We start from the raw sequence: 25,170 nt of genomic DNA, 5'->3' as shown, positions 1-25,170 counted from the left end.
CGCACTTGGAAATGCACCTGATGGACCTGAAAGAAGCCTGTAAGCGACTGGAATTCGTGAGCCAGTAGAGTAGCTATGAGGATAGAATAAATGTTTTTATTAGCCAAAGATGTAACTGCTAGCAGGGTTGCATTCTGGTGAGTAAAGGAAAAAAAGGATATTGTGTACCCGTTTCCTTAGATTTCGGGGTGACACCCAGCTCACTAAATTGTGCTATTAAAAAGCATTTTTATGTTATTAAATTGGAAGAAACTTTTAATGTAATGTCAGGAAAGTTCTTCCTTTCCCAAATGCTCAAAGGCCAACCAGCTTACATTGTTTACTAATCTGCTAGTTTGAACATGCAGTATTAGATACAGATTTGTATTGGAAACCTGGAATACATACTATTCTGAGAAAGGATGATAAATAGCAAAGATGGTGGAGCTGGTGTTCAGCAGTGCCTGCCTGTCCTTCATATGTTCTTTTCTTTTGCTTATTTAGCTGTTGGTTTCACTTGCTTGCAAGTAAACTATCCATCTTAGAACAGATCTCTATGACCTGTTTAAAACTTTGTCTACTTTTCCTGCTGAAGTCCTTTTGAGGAAAGATGTATGTGAAAGAATCCAGAGTTTCCTGTCCCAAAGGAACCCAGCTTTTGGAAACAACTTCCTCTGCAAGTGACCAGCCGGACAAGCAATTTACTTTTCATGAGTCTGATCTTTCATTTTTGTTTGAAAAAAAAATCATTAGCCACCATGTAAGAGAAAAAGTCACTGGAAGAAGGTTCATGGAAGTGACCGCTGTGGACAGAGCACAAAGTGCAGGAAGCTAATACAAAGAAAGACATCTGCAAGTTTTAAAGATGCATAGAGTAATGAATGGAATTCAGTAGATCATAGGCAGTGTAAATGTCTTTGGGGAGTCCTTCATGCTTGTCTTGTTTTTTAACCAATTGCAGGCTGCAGCAAGGGTACTCAGGTCTGTGGTTCACAGAGGAGTCCTACTGATACGAGAGTTTTGGCCCTCAGATGTGAACTGGAAACAGGTTGCAGTCTGTTTGAGGTTGTGGCAGCCTGTTCCTTTTTTGAAGGTCCTGTAGTTAGTTCACTCTTGTCATGGTTCAGTGTATAGACGGTTGCCAACTGATAGACTTGCATACATATTAGATCAGAAGTCTGCTGTCTGCTTGCACATTACCGCATGGTAGTCTGTGCTTTTCGGATGTAAGATGAGTATGTTCAGTCCAGGAGTGTGGTATTGAAAGGCTCTGAGGCTGCCACTTTTTAAAGGGTGGGCACCATTGAGCTAAATCAAGATACTGAATTCATGACACTAATGTTCGTTGGGAGAGCCATGCCACATGAAAACAGGAATCCCTTTAACCACTACATGAGGTAGCGCATTCCACTTAGTAAATGAAGTGAGCTACTACGTCCTACTCACTGTGGCCTGGAGTTCTGTCACAGAGGGTGGTACAGAGCTGTGTGAATTCCCCTCATCTCTCCGGTATCCTGCTGCACACTGGCTTCTGTGTGGCTATAAATGCCTTTTTAGCTTCCCCAAGGCTGCTTCTCCCTCACCACATGCTGCCTGACATCCTTTGTAGCTGACCAGTGCTAATGCTCACTCAAGTTTTGTACATCTTTCTTGGCGCTGCATCAGTCAAGGTTTGATTCACTCCCTGAATCTTTGGGTTTTGTAGTGTGGAATGAAATCCACAGTGTCTTGGACAGTAGAAATACCTCTACTGAATTAAAGGAATTTGGCTTTTAGTGCTCATAACCTTTCCTATCATGTCACATTGTAATGAGAGCTTTCCCATTCAGAAACACCCCTGGTGGGGCTTCTCAAACATTAATTGCCTTGTAGAACACGAACAGCTGAGACGAAAGTGAGGAGGGGCAGACTGCATGTTGCTTTTTATCCTTTGCTGGCTGCTCTTGTGGACTACTGCCATGGGAGAAAGGCAGGGGGTCCAAATATCAGTTATTTGTCACTTCATCTTGAGTGCTTTCCTCCCCACCCGCAATGCTCAGAGGCAGGTTCTGGAAAGGCTCAGTGCTCACATGCCTTTGAAAGTACTAATCCAAAAAACCTCAATGTTCTAAGAAAAGTGTTTCAAAACCAAGCACTCAAAGCACCTTGTCTAGGGCTAGCTGTGTAATGCAGACTTCCACAACAGAGGAAGGATTTCTTCAGCAGACAGAGCCTCTGGTAATGGAATTAAAATACCCCCTGAAAATGCATATGATTCAGAGGCAGCATCCCTTGGAATTCTGTCACTGGGAAGTAGATGTGGAGAGTCTCAAACTGATTCAGTGCTACGCAGTATGCATATTTTAATTCCTTGTGGTGAGATCTGCCTCTAATGTGAAATTTTGAGGAAGAGAATTTTCCCAGAATAAATTCCTATGCTTTGCAGAGGATCATTGCAATTGTCTATCCATGCCAATCCAGTTTTTTTTTTTCCTCTGAGAACTTCATATCCTCTCGTCTAGTGGTGGGGTCAGTGTGTCTGCATCTAGTTATCAGTGTTGGTAAAGAGACAGTAATCTATCCAGCTGCCTGGCACACCGTGTCTCTGCTGACTGGATCCATTCGTCAGGCTCTTCAGCCTCTACCAATGATGCCCCTCAGCAGCATAAGCCCTGCTGCCTGGTTTGCCTTTCAAGAGTAGCTTCTTGAGGATGGAGTAAACAAAGAGACAGACGGAGGAGCCCTCTTCCAACTAAGGGATGTTAGCAACCCTGCACAGGGAATGTTCTCACAACTGTTAACTGGAGCAGCTAGAGATACTGATTATGTCTGAGTCCTCCCTGCAAATAGCCTCTTGAAAGGCAGCATCTGTACAGTGGGCTTTGACCATGGCCAAGTAAGTGAATGCATGTCCTGGACTTTTGCTGCCTGTTAACCACAATTGAATTTTCTAAATTATGGTGAAAGATTATTTTGATTGATAAAAGGACTGAAAAAGGGGGAAGATGGCCAATTTTGCACTAAAGATACATCCTGTAATTTATATTTGGATTTTGTTATTCATCCATTAAAAAAAAAAAAAAAACCTGAAATTAATTATTTCCAGATTGTGCAGGAAGCCTTAGGTATCCTGAGTGCCGAGAGGCTCAGTCATTGCAGATGCAAGAGAAGCAGAGTGGTAATATGGAGGCTTGAAACAGTATCTCCATTCTGATATTGGTTTTTTTATTCCATTTCTATTTCTGTTTCTATATGTGAATTTGATATCCAGGATGAATGATGGCAATAGGTGGAAGATGCCCTCATAAAATTCTATTTAATATGTCTATGAATCCTAGAGATAAATTTTGAGAGCTGTTTTAAGTCTTCAGTTATTAGCAAGTTCATTTCCCTCACCAGTTCTTCAAGATATGCTGAAGCACTGACTAGTTAGGGACACTTATTTTCTACCATGAGAAAGGAAACTTGGTGAAGAGCTTAGTGTTAAAAAGAAACTTAGCCTGCTGCTTACCGGTTTGGGTACTATTTCACTGGGCTTCTGCAGATCCTTACTGGTTCTCATATTTGGTAGCAATCTTTCTTAAAAGCATGACTGCATGCTCTAAGAACAGTTACCAAATGCTTCACTTATGTCTATTCAGATCACACCTGCCACCTTTTCTTCCTTTACATTTTTCTTATTCTATCTACAAAAGCAGTTTAATTTCATGCAAGCAATTATTTGACGTACTGCCTATTGCCTGTGGCTCACTCTTTCATTGTTTTCATGTATCTTCCTTTTTTCTCTTTGTTATATTACTGTCTTTAAGGATAAAAGTTACACTTAGGAGAGAGTAATTGTCAATTTAAGTATGGCTTTCTTTTTGAAGACTGCTGCTAAGTTGGCTTTTTTGGCCTTTTGTCACTTCCTCACTTTTTTGTAACACTAAAAATCAGATGTGAATGGCTCAAAAAAGTTAACTTCTTAATTATTTCTTTTTTAAAAAAAAATTTCTTGAGTGCAACTAGCTGCTATGTCTGGCTTCTTTTCTTACTCCCTAATTGCATAAGTACCCTTGGGTATATTTTAAGTGGAGACTTCAGAGAGAAAATTCAGTATCTTAGCCACTTTGAGTAGTTATTGATTTTTGTCCTTATCCTCACTGATGAGTAGACGTGTTTTGTTTTTTTTTTTTTCATTCCAGTGCCATTTTCTTGCTGTTTATTTTTAGAATGTCTTTCCCCTCTTTGGCAGCACCAGTCCATCCTGCTTTATTATAATCTTTCTTTTCGCCGCAGGTCTATACTAGACCTTCCTTGTTCAGTTGTTTACTCCCTTGGCTTTCCAATAAGATAATCTTTCATTTTGCAGTCTTTGATCCAGTTTATTTGTGAACTTTTCTTTGTTGTCCCTTATGCCTATGTTTTCTAGCAGGACTGTAGTGAATCCAGCTAGCAAATAAAACAAACTTTTCCTTCACCTTCTTTCCATTTTTTAAATCCTCAAGCTATCTGGTTCTGTAAATGGTCTCAACCAAATGTCTAAAAACTGTGAGTAATTGCAGTAATTGTGAATTTGGGTTTTTTTGTAGATCTTTTTTTTTTCCTTTCTTTTCTTTGAGCAGGTTTCCCCTGTGTGCTAACAGAATACTTTTTAGTTGGTTAATTTCAAAGCTTGCCCTGTGGTTCTCATTGAAATTAGACCAAGCCAAGATCTTGGTTCTGGAGCTTGGCAACTTTGTGTGTGCACATCACAATGTTCTATTAAAAAAAAAAAAAAAAAAAGGGCTTGCTATGCTTGCTAATTTCAGAAGTTTATTTTGAAGTTAATTTCTGCTATTCTAAATACATTTTCCTGGTTTTGTTTGTTGGCAGAAGATCTACAAAACAAGCCTACTGAAGTCGCCTTTGAATCAATGTAAATACTAGCTTCTGCTAAAACACTAGTGAAAGTTCAAAGACTAAAGAGTGACTTTGGCTCTCAAGACTTGTAGCAGTTTAAGATGTTTAAGGCCTTAGAAGACTTAAGCAATTTGCACTCCCCCAAAGACTGCTAACATCCTAAATTGTCTAAGCCACTGGAAGAGCTGATAGATCATAAACAGCTTAAGATATTCTGAGGGTTCAAAGCTGTAATCACTTTAAGCAATTAACAAGCCTTTAGGTTTTTAGAGGACTTTAAGCAAGTTATCCATCTTTAGAGCTTGGTTTAAGGTGATACCAAGCTAAATTGTTCTTATTTAAGGAACTTAAAGCTCTGCTTTCTGGAATCTGTACTTAGCCTTCCAGATGATCCTTACATGCTACCTGGTGTGATTGGAGCCACGTTAAGTAAAGGATATAATTGAATACTGGCAAGATTTTGGGTGAGAAGCAGATCAGTCAAAATTCAGGAAATTCTTATTTGATTTATTTCTACCTTGTTTATTCCAGGCTATTTCACATGGATGGTACGTTCTTATTCACATAAACATGCATTTTTTAAAATAGTGCTAAAAATAGTGTGTAGAACAGTAATTTGTATGCAAAAATCTTCTCAGTGTTGTAGGGACCCACCGTGCTTGAGTGTTTTGTCCATCTGCTTACTGATATTTTGCATTTAATGATGGCCTCAGTATGCCCCCTCCAAATGGGAATATATTCTTTCTATATGTCGAAAGTACCTGATGTCTAGTTACAACGTGAGTATTACTGGAGTCAGTTCAGGACTAAAAGGGTTCCTCTTGTTCTCTCAGGCACGAATTACAACTTCCTATGTCACACTGAGTGTGGTATGGAAAAGCTGATTTTAAAAACTGTTGTGGCATTTTGGTAGAATTGGCGTGAACGTGAAGGCTGTCTCTGAGGGACTTTTCTTGTCCTTATTCTCAACATGGGTTTTGCTGTGTGGCTTCGTGTCTCTTAAGGGCAGCACTCTCAACCTCAGTACTAATTCTTGAGTCCCAAGATAATCGAACATCCAAAGTTTCATACAAAACTCTCTCCTGCTCTGTCATTGTCTTGGTGCTTAATTTCCATTTGTCACTCGTTGAATGTGTTGGAAGACTGATTCTTAATTTAAGGCTTTCTCCCTTAGAACGTAAGACAAATTCCTCTTAAGCTCTCTGTTGGTGTGTCCTTCATGTCATGAGTCTGCTCATCTGCTAGATGCAAACTGCTAGGCAGGCAGGTCACAAATGTTGGCTCCTGGAAGTCACTTGAGTTTTAGCTGTAGTGACCCTGTGGTTCAGAAGAAACCATCATGTTTTGTGTTCTTCCTACTGTGTTATCTCTCCTCTCTCTCTCTGTGTGTCTCGGAGATATCTAACAGCTTAGCTGGCAAATGACTCTCTTCCTTAGCTGCGAAGTCACATTTTTGCCCAGGGAAGATGACTGTTAGAGGTGTGCCTTCTATCTAAGTCTTATCCACTGGCTGCAAGTGCCTGGACTGTGTCCAGCTTTAGTTGCCTACTGGTGGGCAGAACAAACTTGTGCATGTTCGCACTGTTGAGACATAACAGTGTTATTAGCGATTATCACCTCCAGATTTATAAGGCTAACCTCATTTAAATGGTGTGAGTTTGAATAGAGCCTCTTCAAAAATCCCACTAGTTAACCTAGCTGGCAGGACTGCACAATCGAATAAACGGAGCCAGTCATCTTGCATAGTGTTCTGAGCTGAGCTGGCAGCCTCCCTGAAGCAGGCACACAGCTATCAGCTGCACCAAGCTGCTTGCTGTCCTGCTTCTGCAGCACCTTTGGCAATTCGAGTGTCAGGATGTGTTTCTACATGGTTGCTGGTTTCCAGGCAGGCAAAACTTGCAGGATTCTGGAAAATTAGCAGACTGTATCAGTAGAGAGAGTAAAAATGCACCTGCTGCTAGTTGTGGAGAAGGGATGACCTTTCCATTGTTCCTCTGAACATGATGAATAGGATCATTTCATATATCGCTTAAATGTCTGTGTGGTTGTTAAATCGTAAACTGCAGATCTTGTGTTCTGTACGACTTAGCATGTTAGCCATTCTTATACTTGGTGTCATGCTCTTCCCCTGGCTAGTCATACATGGGCTGTACTCCCAGGGTATGCTCTGAAATAGTCCGGTCCCAGTGAAGCTGCCACCTCTTCCTTGGTCCAACGGAATTACTGCCCAGCAGAGCTACTTCAAGAATCCCATTTGCTGGTTCCACACAGTTTGCACTGCAGCCAGTTTTCACTTGGATTTGTCTCTGCAGGTGGTTCATCACCTGCACAGAGCGCTAAATATTTATGAAGTAGAGTGTTAGAAATGATTGTTTTCCTATCCAGGCAGCTGCTGGGAGTGCCAAACTTTGCCTTGTACTGACAATACCATTGCCTAGCTAATCATGGGAGCCAGGGATGGGCTTGCCGTGCTGATCATCACACGCTGGCAGAAGAGATAATGAGCTGCTGACAAGGATGCATCTGGAATCTGGCTGAGCATTGCATTGCGTGAGATACATGTGCTGCTTCTTCCTTCCCAAACAAGGACAATGGATTCCAGTTCCTTAGTGTAGTGTCACCTGGCTCTCTATAGCTCGCTCTGTATTTTCTTGGTACAGTTTGAGTGGTTTAAGAATGACAAGTTTACACAAAGGGAGGAGAGCACATCTTGGGGGATTCGGGTCCTTTGTAAACTAATCTGGTTTTGTATGCTTGCTCTTAGTGATCTTGAATGGACAGTATATTTGAGAAATCAGCTTTAAAGAGTAATTTCTTCTGTGGATAAAGTGAACGTTGGCAGTAGGGAAATCGGATATTCACCTAGCTGTGTGCTGCGTGGCATCACTTTGCAGCTAGTCTTCTCCATGTTGGGCTTGTCACGATCTTCATGTTAGTAGTGGGGTTGTGCTGATATTTTTAGACGGGATTGCAGGCAACGATGTCTTAATCAAAATTTAATTCAGTGCTGTAGCAGACAAGTGTGCTACTGTTGGGCCTTTCCATGTTCCAGGATTTGAAGGAGGAGGTCAGTGCATTTGCCTATTGCTGCTACCTTCTTCAGTATTTGGGATGGTTTAAGTGAAAAGACAGTCAGTGTTATTGATGCCTTCCTGGACATGCATACCCTACTTGTAAATTATTTTTTTTGTCTTATTGTCTTGCTACAGAGCTCCATTGTTAGGCAGAGTTGGGGAACTTTTGTCCTAATCCCTCCTCCTCTTCAACTCCCAATTTTGGATATGTTAACTGGGGGCTTACCCAGATGCCTAAGTCATTTTGTGCTGACCTGTGCTTTGTCAGATTACTTTCCAAACACTGGTTAAGCCAATGCAGTAAATCATATTTCAACTTTCTTGTCACGTATGAATAATTTTGTCATTAGTTCTTAGAGCTTGCTCCTGTTTTTTTTCAGGGGGATGTACCTGAGTTGTGTAAGGAATAGCTCCATGCAGAGGGAGAGGCTGTGCTGCTTAAGTTGTTGGCTCTCGGGGTACTTAACAGGCTCCGCTCTGAATCCTTATTTGACTTTCAGCAAAGCATGCAAGTCTGTGCCCTTCATCCTCTCCAAGCTTGTTAATAATGTGAGCTGGACACAGGCGTGAAGGAAAAGTCCATCTCGGAACAGATCCCTGCTGGGAAAGCTAGGCTGTGAGCAGCTCTGCGTTTAACAAAGCTAATGGAAATTTCCAGGGAGGGCTTAGAGAGCTTAGTGACAGCCATAAAAAGGAAGAAAATAAGAATTTGACTGAGTGGACTTCACTGTCCATGACTGACGCAGTGTGGAGAATTGCAATTTTTCACCCTGAAGCCCTGGGCAACAAATGTCCTCCTTGCTGCATCCACATCCAAGTGGCAACATGCTCCATGCTACACAGAGCTTCTACCTTATGCCTTGGAAAATGTGAAGTGCTTCCAGCATTTCCATTTCTAGAGTTTGATGGAGCAAAAGTTAAATGCTTACATTACCTGAAAAATATTCATTTCTCCAGTGTAAGCTCTGCTTCTGTGAAATGAAAAGTCAGGCCTTGATTTGCAAATCTCCTGGGAAACGTGCTGGGAAAGGCTTGCTAATTTACAAAATTCAAGCAATATTTTGCAATGGGCGTTAAAAAATCTTTAGGCTTTCTGAAAAGGGAGGTTGTACTGTTTTAAATAAGTGTGCTTAAACCAGTGCAAATCTTTAAGCTTAATTGAAAATCTGATTTAAACCAAGGTAATTGTGGTTGTCACACACATCTTGTTTTGTACTGAAGTTGGTTTAAGGTGTGATTACGTGATCAAGTTTTTAATTCAGGCATGGTCTTAAAACTGGCACTTAACTCGTACAATAGCAGCATTTCTTTGATGAAATCTTTGGTTATTAAGAAGGGAAGTTAGGCTCTTCGCATAAAAGATAGTGCCCAACCAGTTCCCTTTGTTAAGTTCAGACATTTGTTTTCTCCAGTGTGCCTTGATGCAATCTGAAACATCTCTTCTTTACCCTCAAACAGTCATCCAAAGGCTGGAAGACCTAACTGGGAGCCAGCTGGATACTGGTCTTAGGGCTGTGGAGAGGCAGATGAGATGCAGGTCAGAGAGATGCAGATGCATGCAAAAGAGAACAAAGATCATGCTGAGGGTTTTATTGCTCCAAGTCTTTTCCAAGAGGTGGAGTTGGGAGAGGGTAAGTTGGTTAGCTGGCCCTGGTGAGGGATGAATCTGCTGAAGAGTAGCTGTGAGGATGCTTGCTACTGCGGTAGGGAGTGCTAGCTGTTTCTTCTGAGCCATTTTTCTGGCCATGCGGGCAGACACACACAGTCCAGTTTAAATAGCCAGGTTAAAGTGGTGCTGAGGATGTTGAACTCCCATCGTGGCCAAGTCTAGTGACCTTGGCTTAAGCCAGTTCATCAGTGTTCCCCGAGTCAGCAACGGGAGCAGTGGAACCAGCTGCTACAGGTTCTTCTTCTGGGAAAGGAGAGTAAAGTCCTCGAATCTCTGGCAGTAAATTAGTAGCTAATAGGACCCTGGCAGTGAAACTCAGGTGATAAATGGCAGTATTTAAAACCAATGTGCAAAGTCATGTGTTAAATGGAATAGCTATTGATTTCACTGTCCAGGGAAAGGTACAAATTGACAGCACGGAGTTAGAACGAACTTTACTGTCCAGCAACCTGAGTGAACAGAAGTGAGTTCTGCAGAATGAGTAGGAGCAAGGCCGGGAGTTTTTAACTTGGTGTACTGCATGTCAGCCTGGTACCGTCGTGCTTTTGTAGAAGTGAGATGAATCAGACTCAAAAGACACGTGTGTGTGTGTGTGCGTGCGCATGTGCAGGAGCTAAGCTTTTTGTGTAGTACAAGAAAACAGTGTTTGGGGGAAGAGAGGAAACACAGTATTTCCGACTCACGTTTTGGCCTAGGAGGAGCTTTGCAATCTTATGGTTCCTAGAGCTGGGAGCTGGCAAAGACAAGTAGGGCACATGGAGCGCCTTGACAAGGAATACTGGTCATGTAGGTGGCTGTGGGGACCATGCCTGTGCTTTGGAAAGCATGAAGAAGTGTGGAAGGAGGGGGAAAAGTTTAGTTCTGTTGGATAATAGCTGCAGATGCCAAGTAAACTAGCCTTTTTCTGGAAATTTTGCCTACCAGGTCAGAAAGTCTCACTTGCCTAGGGAGTGTGCTACTTTGTAGATAGCAAAGTGTGACAGCTAAAGTATATTAGGCAGGGGATGGAACAGCCAGAGGGCCTGGCACAATTTTAGTGACAGGTTGCCATCTGTCAATAAACTCTGAAGCCTTTGTACATCAGCATCTCCCTGGCAGCTGCTTTCATGGGGTATAATGCAGCGCAGTGCTAGCTCAGCACAAAAAAAAAAAAAAAAAGAGGTTAGGGGGGGAGTGATGACAAATTACTTCCTATAGACTCCATGCGTGATTTTGTTGACCTAATTTTCTCCAGCTTTTGCCCTTGGTCCCCAGCAGCCTAGCCCCAGGCCTCCAGCACACACAGCTCTCCCCTTGCAGCACATCCAACCTGCAGCAGCCTCTGAGCTGGGGTTCTTGCCAGTTCTGCTGAGGCATCTCATTACAGGGACAACAGCTATTATGTATACACAAAGCACCGTGTTTGTGCCGGCGCCACACCCAGTTCCCATCTATTTACCCTGGCTCCTTCCTTCACATTGTGGGACTGTCCTTAGTTCATGCTCTAGGACTGCCTACAGTGTGATGCAAGTCCAGCTCTTCAGACACAATTCCCTTCTCTCTGCACAGGACCATTTTTTTGTTGTTGTTGTTTTCTTTTCTTCTTTCTCTCCTCCTTTTTACTTGCCTTGTGATGACCACTGCACAGCACTGTTAACTCCACCTAGCACCATCAGGGGCAAATCTGCAGTCCAGGAGCTGTGTGGTGGTACACAGCAGCGTTTTGAAGCCCCCAGGCCAGCTGACAGGGAGCTGGTGTGTCAGCATGGCATGGCAAACACACTACAGAAAGTCTCTTCCATGGCAGTGCAGCCCATAGTGCTTCTGGAGGCCGGACACAGCAGTAGGTGGGAGATCTCCATACTGCCTTGGACTGCACAGTGTGTACCTGTCCTCTGACACTTCTGTATGGCACAGAGTAAGCTGGATTCTTATCCTCTTCCAATCTAAGAGCTGTTGGGCCTTGGAAATGGTGGGAGATGCACTTACAGCATCGTGGTTATGGTGGTTTCGTTTCTGTGATTGCCCGTAGTCTTCAGCAATGATGTGAGGATTAGCAGTACATTGCTAACCTTGCCTGTTCCTGTTAAGTGATTAGCCAGTCCTGACTTCACGTATCTTTTTGGGAAATGCAGTGTGAAAGATTGCAAGATCATTGGCTGTTCTGTTAAACTTAGCAGCGTTAGCTGTAAAATTCCAGTTTTGGACTTTCCAGACACACACGTAGTTGATCCAGTACAAACTCTTTTGTGGAAACTTATTAAAATATCCTCTACATCTGCCCTTGCTCCACAGTGACTGCCAGTGAGAGGGCTGTACAGAGATTTATTTATAGGTAGAATGAGAACTGTTTGTGAAGAAACTAAATGTCAAATAAGAGCAGTGTTTTCCTTAGCATTACCTAGTGCAGGAAATGCTGGCAGGCACCACAGAGAGAACTGGCCTTCCCATTCCAATTCTTTAAATTTTCTTCTCTTGGAGTTAGGGTAACCTGATTTTATACACACAGTTGTATGTCTTCATTTCCTGAAAATCTCTCTGCTCCTGTTGCTGTGCCTCAGTGCTAATGCTGAATTGAAATGAACAGAATATTCCAGAGCAATCTGGGTAATACAGCGCTCCATGTTTGCAAGGCTGTTTATGGCAGTGAACACTTTTAATGAAAATGTGAACTGAGCTAGATCTGCAGTTTCCATAGGGCAGGAATCAACAATGTCCTTCATGTGGTGGGGACGTAATGTGCGCTGGCTGGAATAGTGTCCTGTCATGCTAATATTTTTTTTTTCCTTCTTTGGTGTTTTAAGGGCCTTAAACTCTGGAGTTGAGTACCACTGGGACCAGCTGAATGAGAATGTCTTCGCTGTGCATTCCAGCAGCAGGAACACTGAGCGGCCTGGGTGAGTCTCCTGGGTGTGAGTTAGAGAGACCTGACCTTTTCTGCTGTTGTTGTTACATCTGACAGCATCACCACTTCTTTGTTCTCTTAGCACTGGCAGCTTTAATTATGCAATTTTTTCCACCTTTGCTGCTGCTAGTTGGACCACCCAGCCCACTTCCAGTAAGCGACATTCAGTGCCCAGAAGTGCGGTCAGTGATAGTCAAGTACGTGTGTCATCCGTGGCCTCAGTAAAATCCCTGAGCAAGCTGCAGGAGGAACATGTGGGGCTTGATGCTTCAAAAACACCATGAAAAGTAAATGGACTTTGAAGGATAACTGAAGTACAGGGGGTTTCACAGAGATGAGTGCAAATCCATTGGGCGGTCCTGGTGACTGATGTTCATCCCTTTGGTTTCTGGTCATCAGACAGTTGTTGCTCAGCAATAAACTCTAAAAATAAAGCTAAATCCCTTGACAGCCCTATTGGCTGCTTCATCCAGTCTGTCTGGTCATGCACACATTAGTTATTCAAAACACGAGGGTGATGCTGCAGTCCCTTGCTTCATGTCCCACTGAAGAGTACTTCTCCTTAAGCCTACTATTCTCAGCAAGAGAGCGGCAGTCCTGTTTCTGAATTGTGAACACCAGGATTCCAAGGAAGTTTGGAGCTGGTGTAGAAGGCAATGTCTGTGCTGTCCTACAGCCTTAGACTGATTGAGGGTGAAAAATAAACAGAGATTCTTTACTCTGCCATGTGGGTGGATATTGCCACTACTTAGTTTTTTTGACAGCACATATCCATCTTGCATGATGGGCTTAGGAGCAGCTTGAAAGCAGAAATACTGCTTAAGAATGAACTAGCTCAATGAGAGAGCAAGAAAAGTGTGGCAGGTTTCAAAACCTTATGAAAAAAGGTTGTGAATGAGGCAGTCTTTCCTAGAATCTCTTTACCATTCCCAGCACTTACAGCCAGAGGTCAGTTTTGGAAAGAGCATCGAAGCATTGTCAGGGTTCAGCTCTTGTAGGGTTCAGCTGTTCAATTCTGAGAAGAAGCTAGTGAGCCTTGAGGCAGTTCCTGTTGTTTGCTCTTGAGAGCAGAGAATTTCTCTTGTCCAACTGGAATGGGCACAAATGTCTGCTGGAATGCACTCATGTGTGATGCTGACAAACTAGGAGGTCCAGAGGAGGGAAGGGTTACAGGCTGCATTTTTGGGAGTTAAAACCGCTCTGCCGACCTGCAGAAGGAGGTTGTGTGTGTGTTTGTGGTCCGGCACTGCGTGTCGTGTTGCCTCCCTGACTCAGTTGACCCCAAGACAAAGTTGTTCTCCAGGCTTAGTGATGCTGCAGGGATATCTATCTGTGCCTATCAGACACACTGCTTCTGTGGAAGGGTGAGTGGACTGTAAGTCTTTGTTGACTTAAAACTCAAGAGATCAGCCAGATGAGTCTGGAGAGGGGTGTTTATTTGTGTGTAAATAAGTGCAGGTTGCACTTCCCTCCAGCCCCATCTGCATGGTGGGCTAGCAGATGCCTGGCTGGAGTGGAGGCAGGAAGAGGCTCAGGTGGATGCTTCAATCTTGCTGGGGCATGTTGCCTCCAGTGCTCCTGGTCTTATTTGTTTTTCTCTCTTTTCAGAACCAGCAGAGCCACATGGAGGACAGACAGGGACATGGGCCTGATGAATGCCATAGGCCTGCAACCCCGAAACCCCCCCACATCTGTGACTTCGCAGGGTACCCAGACCTTGGCACCTCAGCTGCAGAATGCCGAGACTCAGACAGAGAGGGAGGTACAGGAGCAGGAATCCGCCTCTGCAGGGACTGGGGAAGGTAGGAGCTCAAGCAATGATTTATCTGACAGAGCTTACCTGGTGAGTGAGGAGTTTCCACATAGGTTCCAGTCCTATCAGTGCATTTGGACATTCCTGTTACCTCTTCAGCAAAGATTTCTCCAGCTTAATTTGCCTGTAGCCAGGCCAAGATGATCAGGAAAATGAATCTCTGTCCATATGAATAGAGAAGTTGTCTTTCACATGTTTTTAGAGGGAAAAATGAACTCTTCTCCAGATCGTTGTGTCTTTGTAGAATCAGTGGACTGGCATCACTCATCACAAATTTCCTGAATGCTAACCCATCGGGAAGGCTGCAAACTGCTAAGAATTATCCTTTCTGCCTTTATTAGAGCTTAGCTTGGTCCTTCAACCTCTGCATCTAAAACCTTTGCAGGCTTCACAAGCTCAGCATCTGGATACAAAATGATACTGTAAATCACTCCTCACAAAGCAGGTATCAGTATTCTGTTTAGACTGATCAATTAAGGCTGTGATGAGTGTCCAGCTCAGCTATTCAAAAAATTTCTTTGGTGTTTTCCAGTCCAGGAGAACTTACCAACATGTGAAGAGCTGGAAGCAGCTCACGTGCAATTCATACATGATGATAAAATGACTGATCTTTTGAAAGCATGGTGATTTTGTCCAGGCTTCTTGTCTCTATACTGTAGCATTGTGCTTGAATCCCACTCTGAAGGCTGGGCTAGGAAGCAGTTGGGCAGTATATACATAAGAAAGACAGAGAAGATCAAGGAGACTGTTTTGAAGATGTTGATTTATGGTGAACCCACTTGGCTTTGGGAAGCCGCTCATGACATGCCTGTTTGTGCCTGTATGCTTAACCTGTGCTCTGTCACTCTGAAAGATGCTTTTTGCCATGTCGCTCTTCCACAGTTTCTGTTGTGCAGCATCCAGCATTTGTGATAAGGCTTTGTGTTTCTCTGATCTTGGCCTTCCTGCTCAAAGTTAGGTGGCAAATTCTTGACCTCTGTGGGGTTTCCTGTCTGCTTATCTCAGCGGAGCTGGGATTAACCTCTCTGGAAAGCTAGTAGAGTTGAGGGCATGTGAATAAGGCTGGAACATAGCATGCCTGGACAAATGGTGAACTTGTGGGAACTGGTTCTTCCACTGAACATGGTATGTAGACTGAGAACAGAGTATAGTGTGGGACCTTCTTGCATCAAGGCCATGATAGCTGATGCTGCAGGTTTGAGGGTCTTTCTCTGCTCTCTTAAACCAGTGGTGTTTTCCAGTGCAGCTTCTCTCTGTTGCTATTCTGCAGTCATCTGAAGGTTCATTATCTCGTTCTTTCTAATTAACCTTTCAATTTTCAGATCTAGATCATGGTTCTTAAGTAGACCATTAATGAGATGGGGAAGGGTTGTCCTTGGGCTCTCTACAAAGGAGCAAAACATGTAGCATTTGGAAGAAAAGGAGTGTAGATAACAGGCCTAGGACAGAGAATTCTCTTTGTCTCCCTTTCTGGCTTGGAAGAAAATTGGTGTAATTTCTGGCTCAGATGCTGACTTATCACATGTCCCCTTGCAAGTGACTTCACCTGCAAAATGGGCTGTCACACTCTTATCTACTATATAAGGATCTTTAGAACAGAGGAGTTATTCCAATATGGATGTATGAGCTGGAGGTGAGCCAAGCAGTCTTACCCTGTAGTTGACCAGTTCTTATGCCAGTTTCATCCTCAGTGGAAATTCCTGTGCAAAGGCTCAAGAGCAGCTCTAAACAGGGAGCTGTCAAGAGATTAACTGTCAGGAGCATGTAGGATCCAAAAAACCAACTGTAATCCATGACAGAGGAATGGTACAGGGACCGGTCGTGATGCAGAAAGACAAATTTTCAGCTGCTGTTGCCAAGACCTCAACCAGTCAGCCAGAAGCTGATGGCAACAGTCCGTTTCATCCAGGAGTCTTCGTCCTTCACATTGTTCTTGAGCCCCATTGCACTGCTTGTGGCATTAAGGTTACTGTTTTTCCAGCATCATAAACTTCTGTGATGCTCATCCAATGTGTTCAGGCAGGCTGGATTTAGATGCTGTGATGCTTTTCTGATGGTTAATTTGCCCACTGTATCTACTGTAACTCTGCCTGTTGAAAAGGAAACAGTGTTTCTTAGTAGCAGGATCTATATATCAGGGACACGAAGGAGGCGGGAGAAGGGAGGCCGTGGAAGGAAAAAATGTGTTACCACTAACTTGGTGTGTGACCTGGGGCAAATTATTAATCATCTACCAAATGGGAATAAATCTTCCCCTAGTACAGTACACCAGGGGCTGTGAAGATTAATTAGTGTTTTGTATGGGGCTTTGAAGATGTAAATCACTACGTAATGGCTTAGCAGTATTATCAGTAGCAGAATGGATAAATCGGATGTGATTCTGAGTAATGTAAAGGAAAGTGTTTTAGCTATCACCTCATCATGAGGGGACAAAAACTAAACAAAAAAAAAAAAAACACCACTCTTGATGTCTCAAAAAAAAAAAAAAGAAGAAGAAAGAAAAGCTAGTGCTACCCCCAAGAGTGAGTTTCTGGCCTGTGTCCTGTCAGCCCCGATGTTGTGGGGAATTCTGGTTCAGGGCATTTCTTTTAGATATGTGCTTGCTACACAAAAAGGAAAAAAAAGTATGCAGAATTGCATCAGAAATCTAATTAGCTCTGTGTGGGTATAAATAGTTTCCTTTTCTCATGCAAAGCTCTGCAGGGACTTTGCTGTTCTGATTATCTTTCTGCCTCCTTTGGAGGAATGAGTATATGATGACTTTATTGGAAGTGAATCCCTCTAATGTCTGTATGTTTTTGTTTTGCAGCAGTTGATAGCTGCCTTGTGAACTCTGCTCCCAAGCCACACCTAAATGAAAGGAAGTTAGAGTTGAGAAAAAAACTAGGAGAGGTACCAAGAAATGCCTAAAATGGTATTTCAGCTGTCTCCTACTTTCTTTTAAGGTGACAAACATAGTGGAAATCGTGATGGAGTTGTAACTTTGAGGCACTCTTAATTAGAAACAATCTGTTGGGAGTGATACTATGCTTTCCTTTGCAAATGGACAGGCATGATAGGGGAGGGATCTGTGTTCAACTGGCAAATCAAATATCACTTAAAAAACAACAAAAATTCCTAATGAGATTTAATGACCCAAAGCTTTAACCTCTAGAAATTGTAATTCCCAGTTCAGACTGGGTCAAGCTGTGGCTTGTTCAGGCTGCTGGTTCTGTGGAGCAGCACGCAAGTGGGAGTAACTGCAGCTGCACAAAAGGTACTGCAGGCTGATGGGAAGGGACCTTTGCAGAGCTGCAGGACACTTGTCTGTGCGCCCATGCTGTCCCTTGACTATCGATAATATATCAGTACATCTTTCAGGTAATCCTGTTGTTTAAAAAGAAAAAAAAATAACCCACACTCAAAAAAACTTGATGGAAATAACTGAAAAGCAGTTGTCATTTCAGTTCCTATCATCTCCATTGTCTTTGGGGCTTAAAATTCAGAGAGCTAGCTCAATGCTCATTGTGCAAGGAGCCACGTGTTATGAACTACAGAAATTGTAGCTGTTGGAAGACTTGCTGTCGCTGAATTGCTACCTGGCCTGTCTTTGAGGGAGCAACATATTGACTTCTGCCATGCCGTACACAGTTTTTTAACCGATTTGGTTGAAGTGTTTCTCACCAGCCCGTACAAATTTCCATCCTGTCCAACTGCTTTCAGAGGTTGCAGCAGATACTTTTGGGAGGGGAAAAGGTTGTAAAAAGAAGACTTGGGTTCGTGGGATTCAGTCTGTTCAAACTGTTAGTAGTGAAAAGATAGCACATGCAAGTGAAACTTTGCTTGTATAAGCAAAGCATCCTGAGGATGCCTAAGGAGCACTTATAAGCGGTGTCAGTGTATCTGCGTGTGATGTAACTTATTTAATCTAAGACATTAGGAACGTGTGTCAGGAGGCTGCATAGGCAGGAATAACCTGTCCCAGCTGAGCCTCATGAATACTGAAAAGCAGCATGTTGTTTTACAGCAGCTGAACATGTTCTTGCAGTGCTGTTGTCGGATGTGACATGACTTCTGTGCAGTTAGTGTGGAACTGGGAAAGAGGACACCAGGGAACAGCTTCCAGATCTACCTCTCATTCTCCAAGTAGAAACACTGGTAGATCCTTTAGCCTTTCATCTGCCATCCGTCGTAAAATGTGCGTCTCATGTCCTACAGAACTGCAAATTTTGGTTTCTCTTTAAAGCACTCTGAAAAGCACTATCTGAAAAATAGCATCAGGTTCTCGGAGCGTGTACTACGCAAGCCTTTACAGTGTGAGCTGCTCCAAGTACCTGTCTCTCTTGGGATTAGATTATGGGGGCTACTTTTAAACTCCCATTACAAAAATAAATTTCACTCATACAAATCACCAAGGTGAGATATTGCTAAGAAATTTGTGACAAGTCAAAGCAGTTGTGTCTTCTGAGTTCTATGGAGTTGTTTGGATTAGCTATTTCAGAAAGGAAATGTGAACATACTTCGAGCTTGATTGGGGAGAAAAGTAACTGGTAGTATTTCTTCTGGCACTGAGGGAGATCTGATTATTTATAGCTGGTTATGCTGTGTTGTGACCCTCCCTTTCCTATTCTTATGCAAGGAGTGAATTAATTTAAAAATGGTGATATTTTTATCTTTGAGCATCTGAATTAGTGGGTCAGCTCACACCTCAGAGCTATTACTCAGTGTTCTCTGAAGACTTGGTTATCTCTGTAGTGCTTACTCTTAGTTCTAATTTTGAAGCTTTGTTTGCAAGCGTGGCTACTAACCACTGCTTGTTTTAGAAAGAGGAAAGCTGAAAACTGGAAAAAAAATTCAAGAGCAACATCAGTATATCGCACAGCCACAGAGGAGCCTGATCTCATCCTTGCTTCTGTGGGCTTTGCTCTTTGTGTGTGCCATCCATGCCCAGAGATAAACAAGTTGTACTGCCTGTAAGTACTGCAGAAACCACTTCATTTACAAGTGGAAGTGCTCTTATGCCCAGCTCCATCAAAAGTTTGCCAGATGTTTCACCTTTGTAGTCTTCCGTGTCAAACTCTTGTCTTGCTGGAGTAGCATGACAGTAGGATTTCTATAGACAGATGCATTAGCTGGAGAGTTTTTAATTAAATATTGGAGCCAGTCTGCTAGATTAACAGAAATCCACTGGGTTTTTGGATAATTACTCTCAAGAGTAATGTTCTGTGTCTGTGTTTGGCATAGATGGGGTTTTGGACCTCTGAAAAGGTGACTTCAGTTAGAGTAGAAAAGGTTAGTAGAACACAGCACTGTGGACACAACACTAATACTTACTTGTATTGCAGAAGGCAACCCTGGGTGATGCTTTTCTGTCCTGCCAGGCACAGAACTTTTGTCCTTGTCCAGAAAAAGATGGAGACTCTGTATCATATTGCTTCCTGCTCTGTGATGGAATCTGATACAGGGATAGCCTAGGTGGACGACAAATTGACAGTTGTTCTGCTTACACTGGTACTGCACACTGCAGTTGGAGCTAGTTAGCTCAGTTTTCCAGATTTTGTCTGTAGTATTATGTGAGGTTTTTCTGTTTTTGTGACTCTAGAAGGTAGACTTAGAAGAGTGAGAGCTTAAGATAAAGCATTTTACAGAGCCTGGGAGATCAGAATGTAGTTTTGAGCATAAAGTGAGAGAAGAGGAATTGCCATCTCTGTATGGAGAATTAGATGTATTGTCACTTGACTTACTCCTGCACGAGCTCAGGTTCATGCTGTGGATATGCCTAAACCCTTTGGAGTCTGAAAAAGATGTGACAAGCGTGGGGTTTCTCTCTGTCCTGGTTTTGTTGAGCTGGTGGCGCAGGGAATGGGATTTGGCAACTGCAGCAAGCTGAACCTTCTAGCAGTCTGAGGTGTGGGGTTTACAGCATTGCTCTTGTTTTGGGTAAGCGCCTGTGTGCACACTCTGAACCTCCACCAAATGGAAGTTAGCTTATTTCTCTTGCACTGAGTACTAATGTAGTCTGCATTGGCAGCCTGGTGAAAGAACGTGTGTGGGAGTCACTAGGCAGTGGAAACGGGCTGTATGTGAATCTGTGCTGTAGCTCAGCTCAAGGCAGATCACACAGGAAGCTTTGCTCTGAACCAGTCAGCCAAAGTTATTGTCAAAACCTGAGGCGGGGAGAGGGCAGGACAACCCCCAAAGCAGAGGTGCTTGTTGGCTGCTTGAATGGTGAGGCTCGCCTCTGGCCCTTGGCAGGCTGTCTTTCTGGAATTTCCAACACTGCGGTATCTCTGTGCTTGTGATCTGAAGGCTCATGACTTGTGATTTCTGCTGTGGCATCAGCCCTTGCCTATTTTCTGAGCAAGCAGCTGCCTCAACTGGAAATTCAGCCATGGCACGTGGTAATTAAGGGACAGGGAAGAGCAGGGGGTGCTGTGGTGTGCGCTGCCTGCATGGACTGCTTTGGTGAAGCACGTTTGTAGTGCTGAGGAGAATTGGCTGGGGATCCTTGCTGATTCACTGTTCCAGTGCTCCTCTGCTGGGCTAGTTTATAGTAAGTGATCTGTCAAGAGCACAGTACCTGCTGTTTCAGGACTTGTGTAGATAGGGCTGGTGGCATGTCTCTAAGCCAGGTTACCCATCTTGGCTTTCTCAAGCTTCCTCTCTGGCCAGATGGTTGGTAAAAAGGGCCTATGCCCTCAGAACAAAGTGATGACTGAATCCAAAACCATGCTTCTCAAACATTCCACTTACTTCTGCCCATGATTAACGCTTCAATATCCTCTGGCATGCTTGTTTTTCACAGTGAAGTTTGCAGTCTAATAGCTGCCTCTGCTCTCAGTCTTCCTGCTGGTCAGCTGGGTTCCTAGTTCATGCATCAACCACTTCCTAATTCATGCATCAGCCACATGCTGAACAGGATTTCTCTGCTAGAGCTATGGGTCTGGCTCTGCCCAGCAAATTTTCTTACTCGCTTGTCTAGGCTCTGCTTCAGATTCTCATGTGGTTACTGGTTTCTCTGTGGTCTGACTGACGCTCTAATCAAGGAGCTATGTAATTGCTGGATGTATAGTGGATATAGCAGGCTTACTACATTCCTAGCAGAAAGGGACTGATTCTACTTGTGAGAATTAAATTTGCCCTTCAAGTCCATAGTATTTCTACATCAGGACAGTATGTCAGCAGTCTTGCTTGAAGATGAAATTAGCCATACCCTCTGGTGGAGGAAGCTGGTGATATTGCATGCAAGTACCACTGAGCCCATGAGGAAAGGGAATAGGCTGCATAACATGTTAACAGCTTTAGCTATCTTGCTTTAAAAAAAAAAAAAAACTCTGCAGTGGCATGGTGTAGACTGTGCTGAATACCCCAGCTCCCATGTTGGATACATGATCTCTACCTCACAGCCCCAAGCGGTTTTGTCTTCCTAGCCAGTGTGGCATTTTGGTTTTTATTGTGTTTTAACTCCTGCGTACGTCTAACCTTGTTAACATTTGTGTTCACTTCCTTGGTGCCAGGAGAGCTCATGGCTTTCTCCTCTCCTCTAATCAGCACTGCAATAGCTTCATGGAGCTGGGAGTGAGATTTATCTCTTTAATAAGAATCGTCAGGATTCCACGGTGGAATGATTCTAGCAGTTTATGATTACAGATTGTTTTCCCCTGAATGGTCTGGGTAAGGTTTGTAGCAAAAAGAGGATGCTGGGAAACAGTACTGGACTAGACTTTCCTGCCATGGGGATTTAATCTCCTATGTGAACCATTTTTCTGTGAGATTTTGTTCTGCAAAAGTAATTTTCAGCAACCAAGGCATCTGGCGATGGTTCCCTCAGAGCTCAGTACAGCCTGACTATGAAGGGAAGGCTCCGAGATAGAGTAGACAAAGACTTCAGATCTTAAGAAATGGTTTTTGCATTCCTCAAAAGACACCAGGCAAGAGGAGCAGGAGCCTACACACTTCATCTTTCCTTGATCATCGGTGATGTGGAAGAACAGACTATGTTCTGTAGCTGCTGTCTGCTCTTGGCCAGCTGCCTGTGTCCTCCCTGATACCAGGGAGATTGCCATCGTGTCATCTGCCTGGGGTGAAGTAGGAAAGGCCATAGGACTCTTTAACACCATGGTGAAATGTTTGGCTTATTGCAGTGCAAACTGAGATTGTCTTTTTTTTTTTTTTTTTTTTTTTTTTTTTTTTTCTGCCCCTGTGGGACTGACTGGACTGTCTCTGCAGCGCTGAGAAAACACGCTGCCTCTTTGACTCCTCTTTTTTCCCCACCTGTGTGGCTAGATCAGAGCTGCTTCCCCAAGGCTTGGACATGCAAGTCTGTGATGGATACCTGTGGGAGTGGCCAAGATTTTCTTGACAGAGTTCAGTGCACTTCACTGAAAGTTACAGAGATAAAATGTTGGGTTCCCTCTGGAACAAAACCCACCTTCTGTCACAGCACATGCGCACTGTGTGATGCACCTACCCAGCATGCTTTCTCCTTGTGTTGTAGTTTGTCTTGTGCGCTAAAGTTCTTTCTGCTTTCTGTTGCAGGTGAAGGTCCAGAATATGGGGCCAGTGGGGAGGATGCCCTGAGTAGGATCCAAAGGCTGATGGCAGAAGGTGGCATGACTGCCGTGGTCCAGCGGGAGCAGAGCACCACCATGGCGTCCATGGGCGGCTTTGGCAATAACATCATTGTGAGCCACCGGATCCACCGCAGCTCTCAGACTGGTGCAGAGTCCACCGGAGTTGAGGGCACATCAGCACAGCAGTCCACCTCGCAGCAGCTGGCAGCTGAGCTGGAGGGACGGATCCTTTCAGAGTCTATGCAGCTGTCAGAGCATGGCCTGAGCCCGCGGACAGCCCCTAGTGGGAGTGAAGGACAAAGCGCTGGTGATCTGGACCTGCCAGAGCAGGCCCAGTCCTCCATGGACACTGAGGGACCAATTGAATACAGTGACCTAACTAATAATAACCATCTTCCTGACAGTACCAACTTCTATAGTAATGACAGCACCAGTGGGGAGTCGCGGAACAGGTAGAGATTGAGTTGTGTGTTGGTGCTACCCTTGTACTGCTCAGCAGAGACCTGTACCTCACAGCTGGCCAGGAGCTGGAAGAGTAGGGACGTGTGGCTCTGATAGGATACTGGTGGTTCAGAGGGCTTCTCTGTCCTGGGTGAGTGGGAAGGGATAAAGACTGGGAAGCCATGGGGAAGAAAGCATTCTTAACTTCCAACATTCCCATTGCTGAAGAGTTAACAGAAATATGAACCATACTGGCTGCACATCATGCAGATTTTGAAGCCCCATGGGATCCCCTGAGCTGAGCCCTAACCCTGCAATTTGGTCAGTGTCATCCTTTGTAAAGCTTCTTCCCTTTCCTCTGTCCTGCTGTTCTATGCCCAGGGGCTGACCAGTACAGTGAAGAAAGGGAGGGGGGCCTGCAGCATCCCTCTGGAGACAGGCAGTCCTACTGGGCAAACCTGACCGTGATGCTCCAGCTCGGTTGATGGAGTGGAGGAGTCTTCCAGGCCACAGTCCTGGCACAGGACTGCTTCCCCCTCAGAGTGTGGTATTCTGAGACCCATCCTGCCTGCACTGTGGTCTTTTTCCAGGAAGAACTGGGCTTTGCCAAAACCCGCGTGGCTCAGAATCTGCGCCCAAGTGGGGATCTTTCCTTTTTGAAGAGTTAGTTTAGTACTTGGCAGGAACATAAGCAGGGCCGCTGTATAGATGGGTAGAGGAACAGGGGCTGCTGCTCCCTAGTCAGGATGCAGTTCACACGAGGGTGTGCTAAGCTGTGCCAATGTTAACAAGAACGAGCCATCCCAGTGGTTTCATGGTGCCAGGACCGAGCTACACCTCCTTGGCAGGGGGCAGGAAATGTCTTTCAGCTCCAGGCCAGGGTGTGAGGTATGAGTCTGTGATGTAAGGTGTTGCATGTGAAATCTTGACCTTGTACATGTAGTTTCTAGTGGAGAAATCAAGGCTCTGATATTTTGTTTTTAGTCTCAAATGTGATTTTCCTTTTCGTTTGTAACTCTCCATCCCTAGCAGGCTTGTGGAGGAAGGACGGGGAGAGCGTGAGTGCTAACGAGGGAAACACCAAAGATCAATGTCATTAAAACATGACGAACCCTTGCTTGACCTACTGTCTTCATTTGTGTGATGGTTATCTCTCTGTTTGGCCTTGGAATACGTACATGCAGCTCAGAAGCTCAAGGCAGCTTATGAATGTCAGATGATGACAACCCCCTTTCCAGGAGGAAAGCAAGCCCAGCCTTGGAGCTGGAAGCCCAAAACTGGGAAACAGAGAGGAGCATGTGGGAGTCTTGATTGCAAATGGCCTTTTAACCAGTCTGGAGATGAGTGAGCACTTCTGTGTTTCCCATCGTTCAAGTACTGCATTAGGGGGAAAGGGGAGTGTTTCTACTGTCCCACTTAAAAAGCCATGTAGAGATGGGGCACTGTCCAAGGCGAGCAGAGAGTGGTCTGTCTTGCTGACCTCTCAAAGCAGAAAAGGGGTGCAGTATGCGGCTGTTGTGGATAAAGGAATGCATACCCCAGTGTTACCACTCTGCGGTGAGGAATGCTTCCCCTGCTGTCTTGAGCACCTGCCGGCAGCTGCTGCGCTCCTGCCCGGCTCCTCTAGACTCTGTGCCGCAAAGACGTTACAATAAATAAGGCTGTCATTAGGCAGCACTCAAGCTCCCAGTCAGAGGAGTCTGTTAGAGAACATTAAGCAAATCTTCTCTTAAATCACAGCCTGGAAATGAACCTTAAATCAAATCAGCTGCTGCCAGGCCTCATTGCAGAGTGTTAATGAGGCTCTAAAACCTGCCCTAAGCCAACCACATCCCTGATCTGACAGGAGAGCAGCCTGAAAAATGGGATTCCCTTGTGTGGTGAGGAAGGTTTCATGC

At 44.2% G+C, this 25,170-nt stretch overlaps 1 protein-coding gene across 7 annotated transcripts in view; it reads left to right on the top strand.

Annotated features, from left to right (window-relative positions):
- AMBRA1 (autophagy and beclin 1 regulator 1) overlaps positions 1–24,388 on the top strand; it is a 140,049-nt gene extending 115,661 nt beyond the window's left edge. For all 7 annotated transcript variants that reach the window (XM_086748497.1, XM_086748498.1, XM_086748503.1 and 4 more), the window contains 3 exons: positions 12,366–12,458; positions 14,075–14,268; positions 22,797–24,388. In XM_086748497.1, coding sequence (XP_086604623.1) covers positions 12,366–12,458; positions 14,075–14,268; positions 22,797–23,287 — 778 coding nt within the window. In that variant the 3' untranslated portion in view covers positions 23,288–24,388. The remainder of the gene's footprint in view (positions 1–12,365; positions 12,459–14,074; positions 14,269–22,796) is intronic.
- The last annotated feature ends 782 nt before the right edge of the window (positions 24,389–25,170 follow it).

Source organism: Chlamydotis macqueenii, chromosome 5 (genome assembly GCF_036417535.1).
Source record: "Chlamydotis macqueenii isolate bChlMac1 chromosome 5, bChlMac1.mat, whole genome shotgun sequence".
NCBI classification, from domain to species: Eukaryota; Metazoa; Chordata; class Aves; order Otidiformes; family Otididae; genus Chlamydotis; species Chlamydotis macqueenii.
This window is presented reverse-complemented; position numbering and strand designations above follow the sequence as displayed.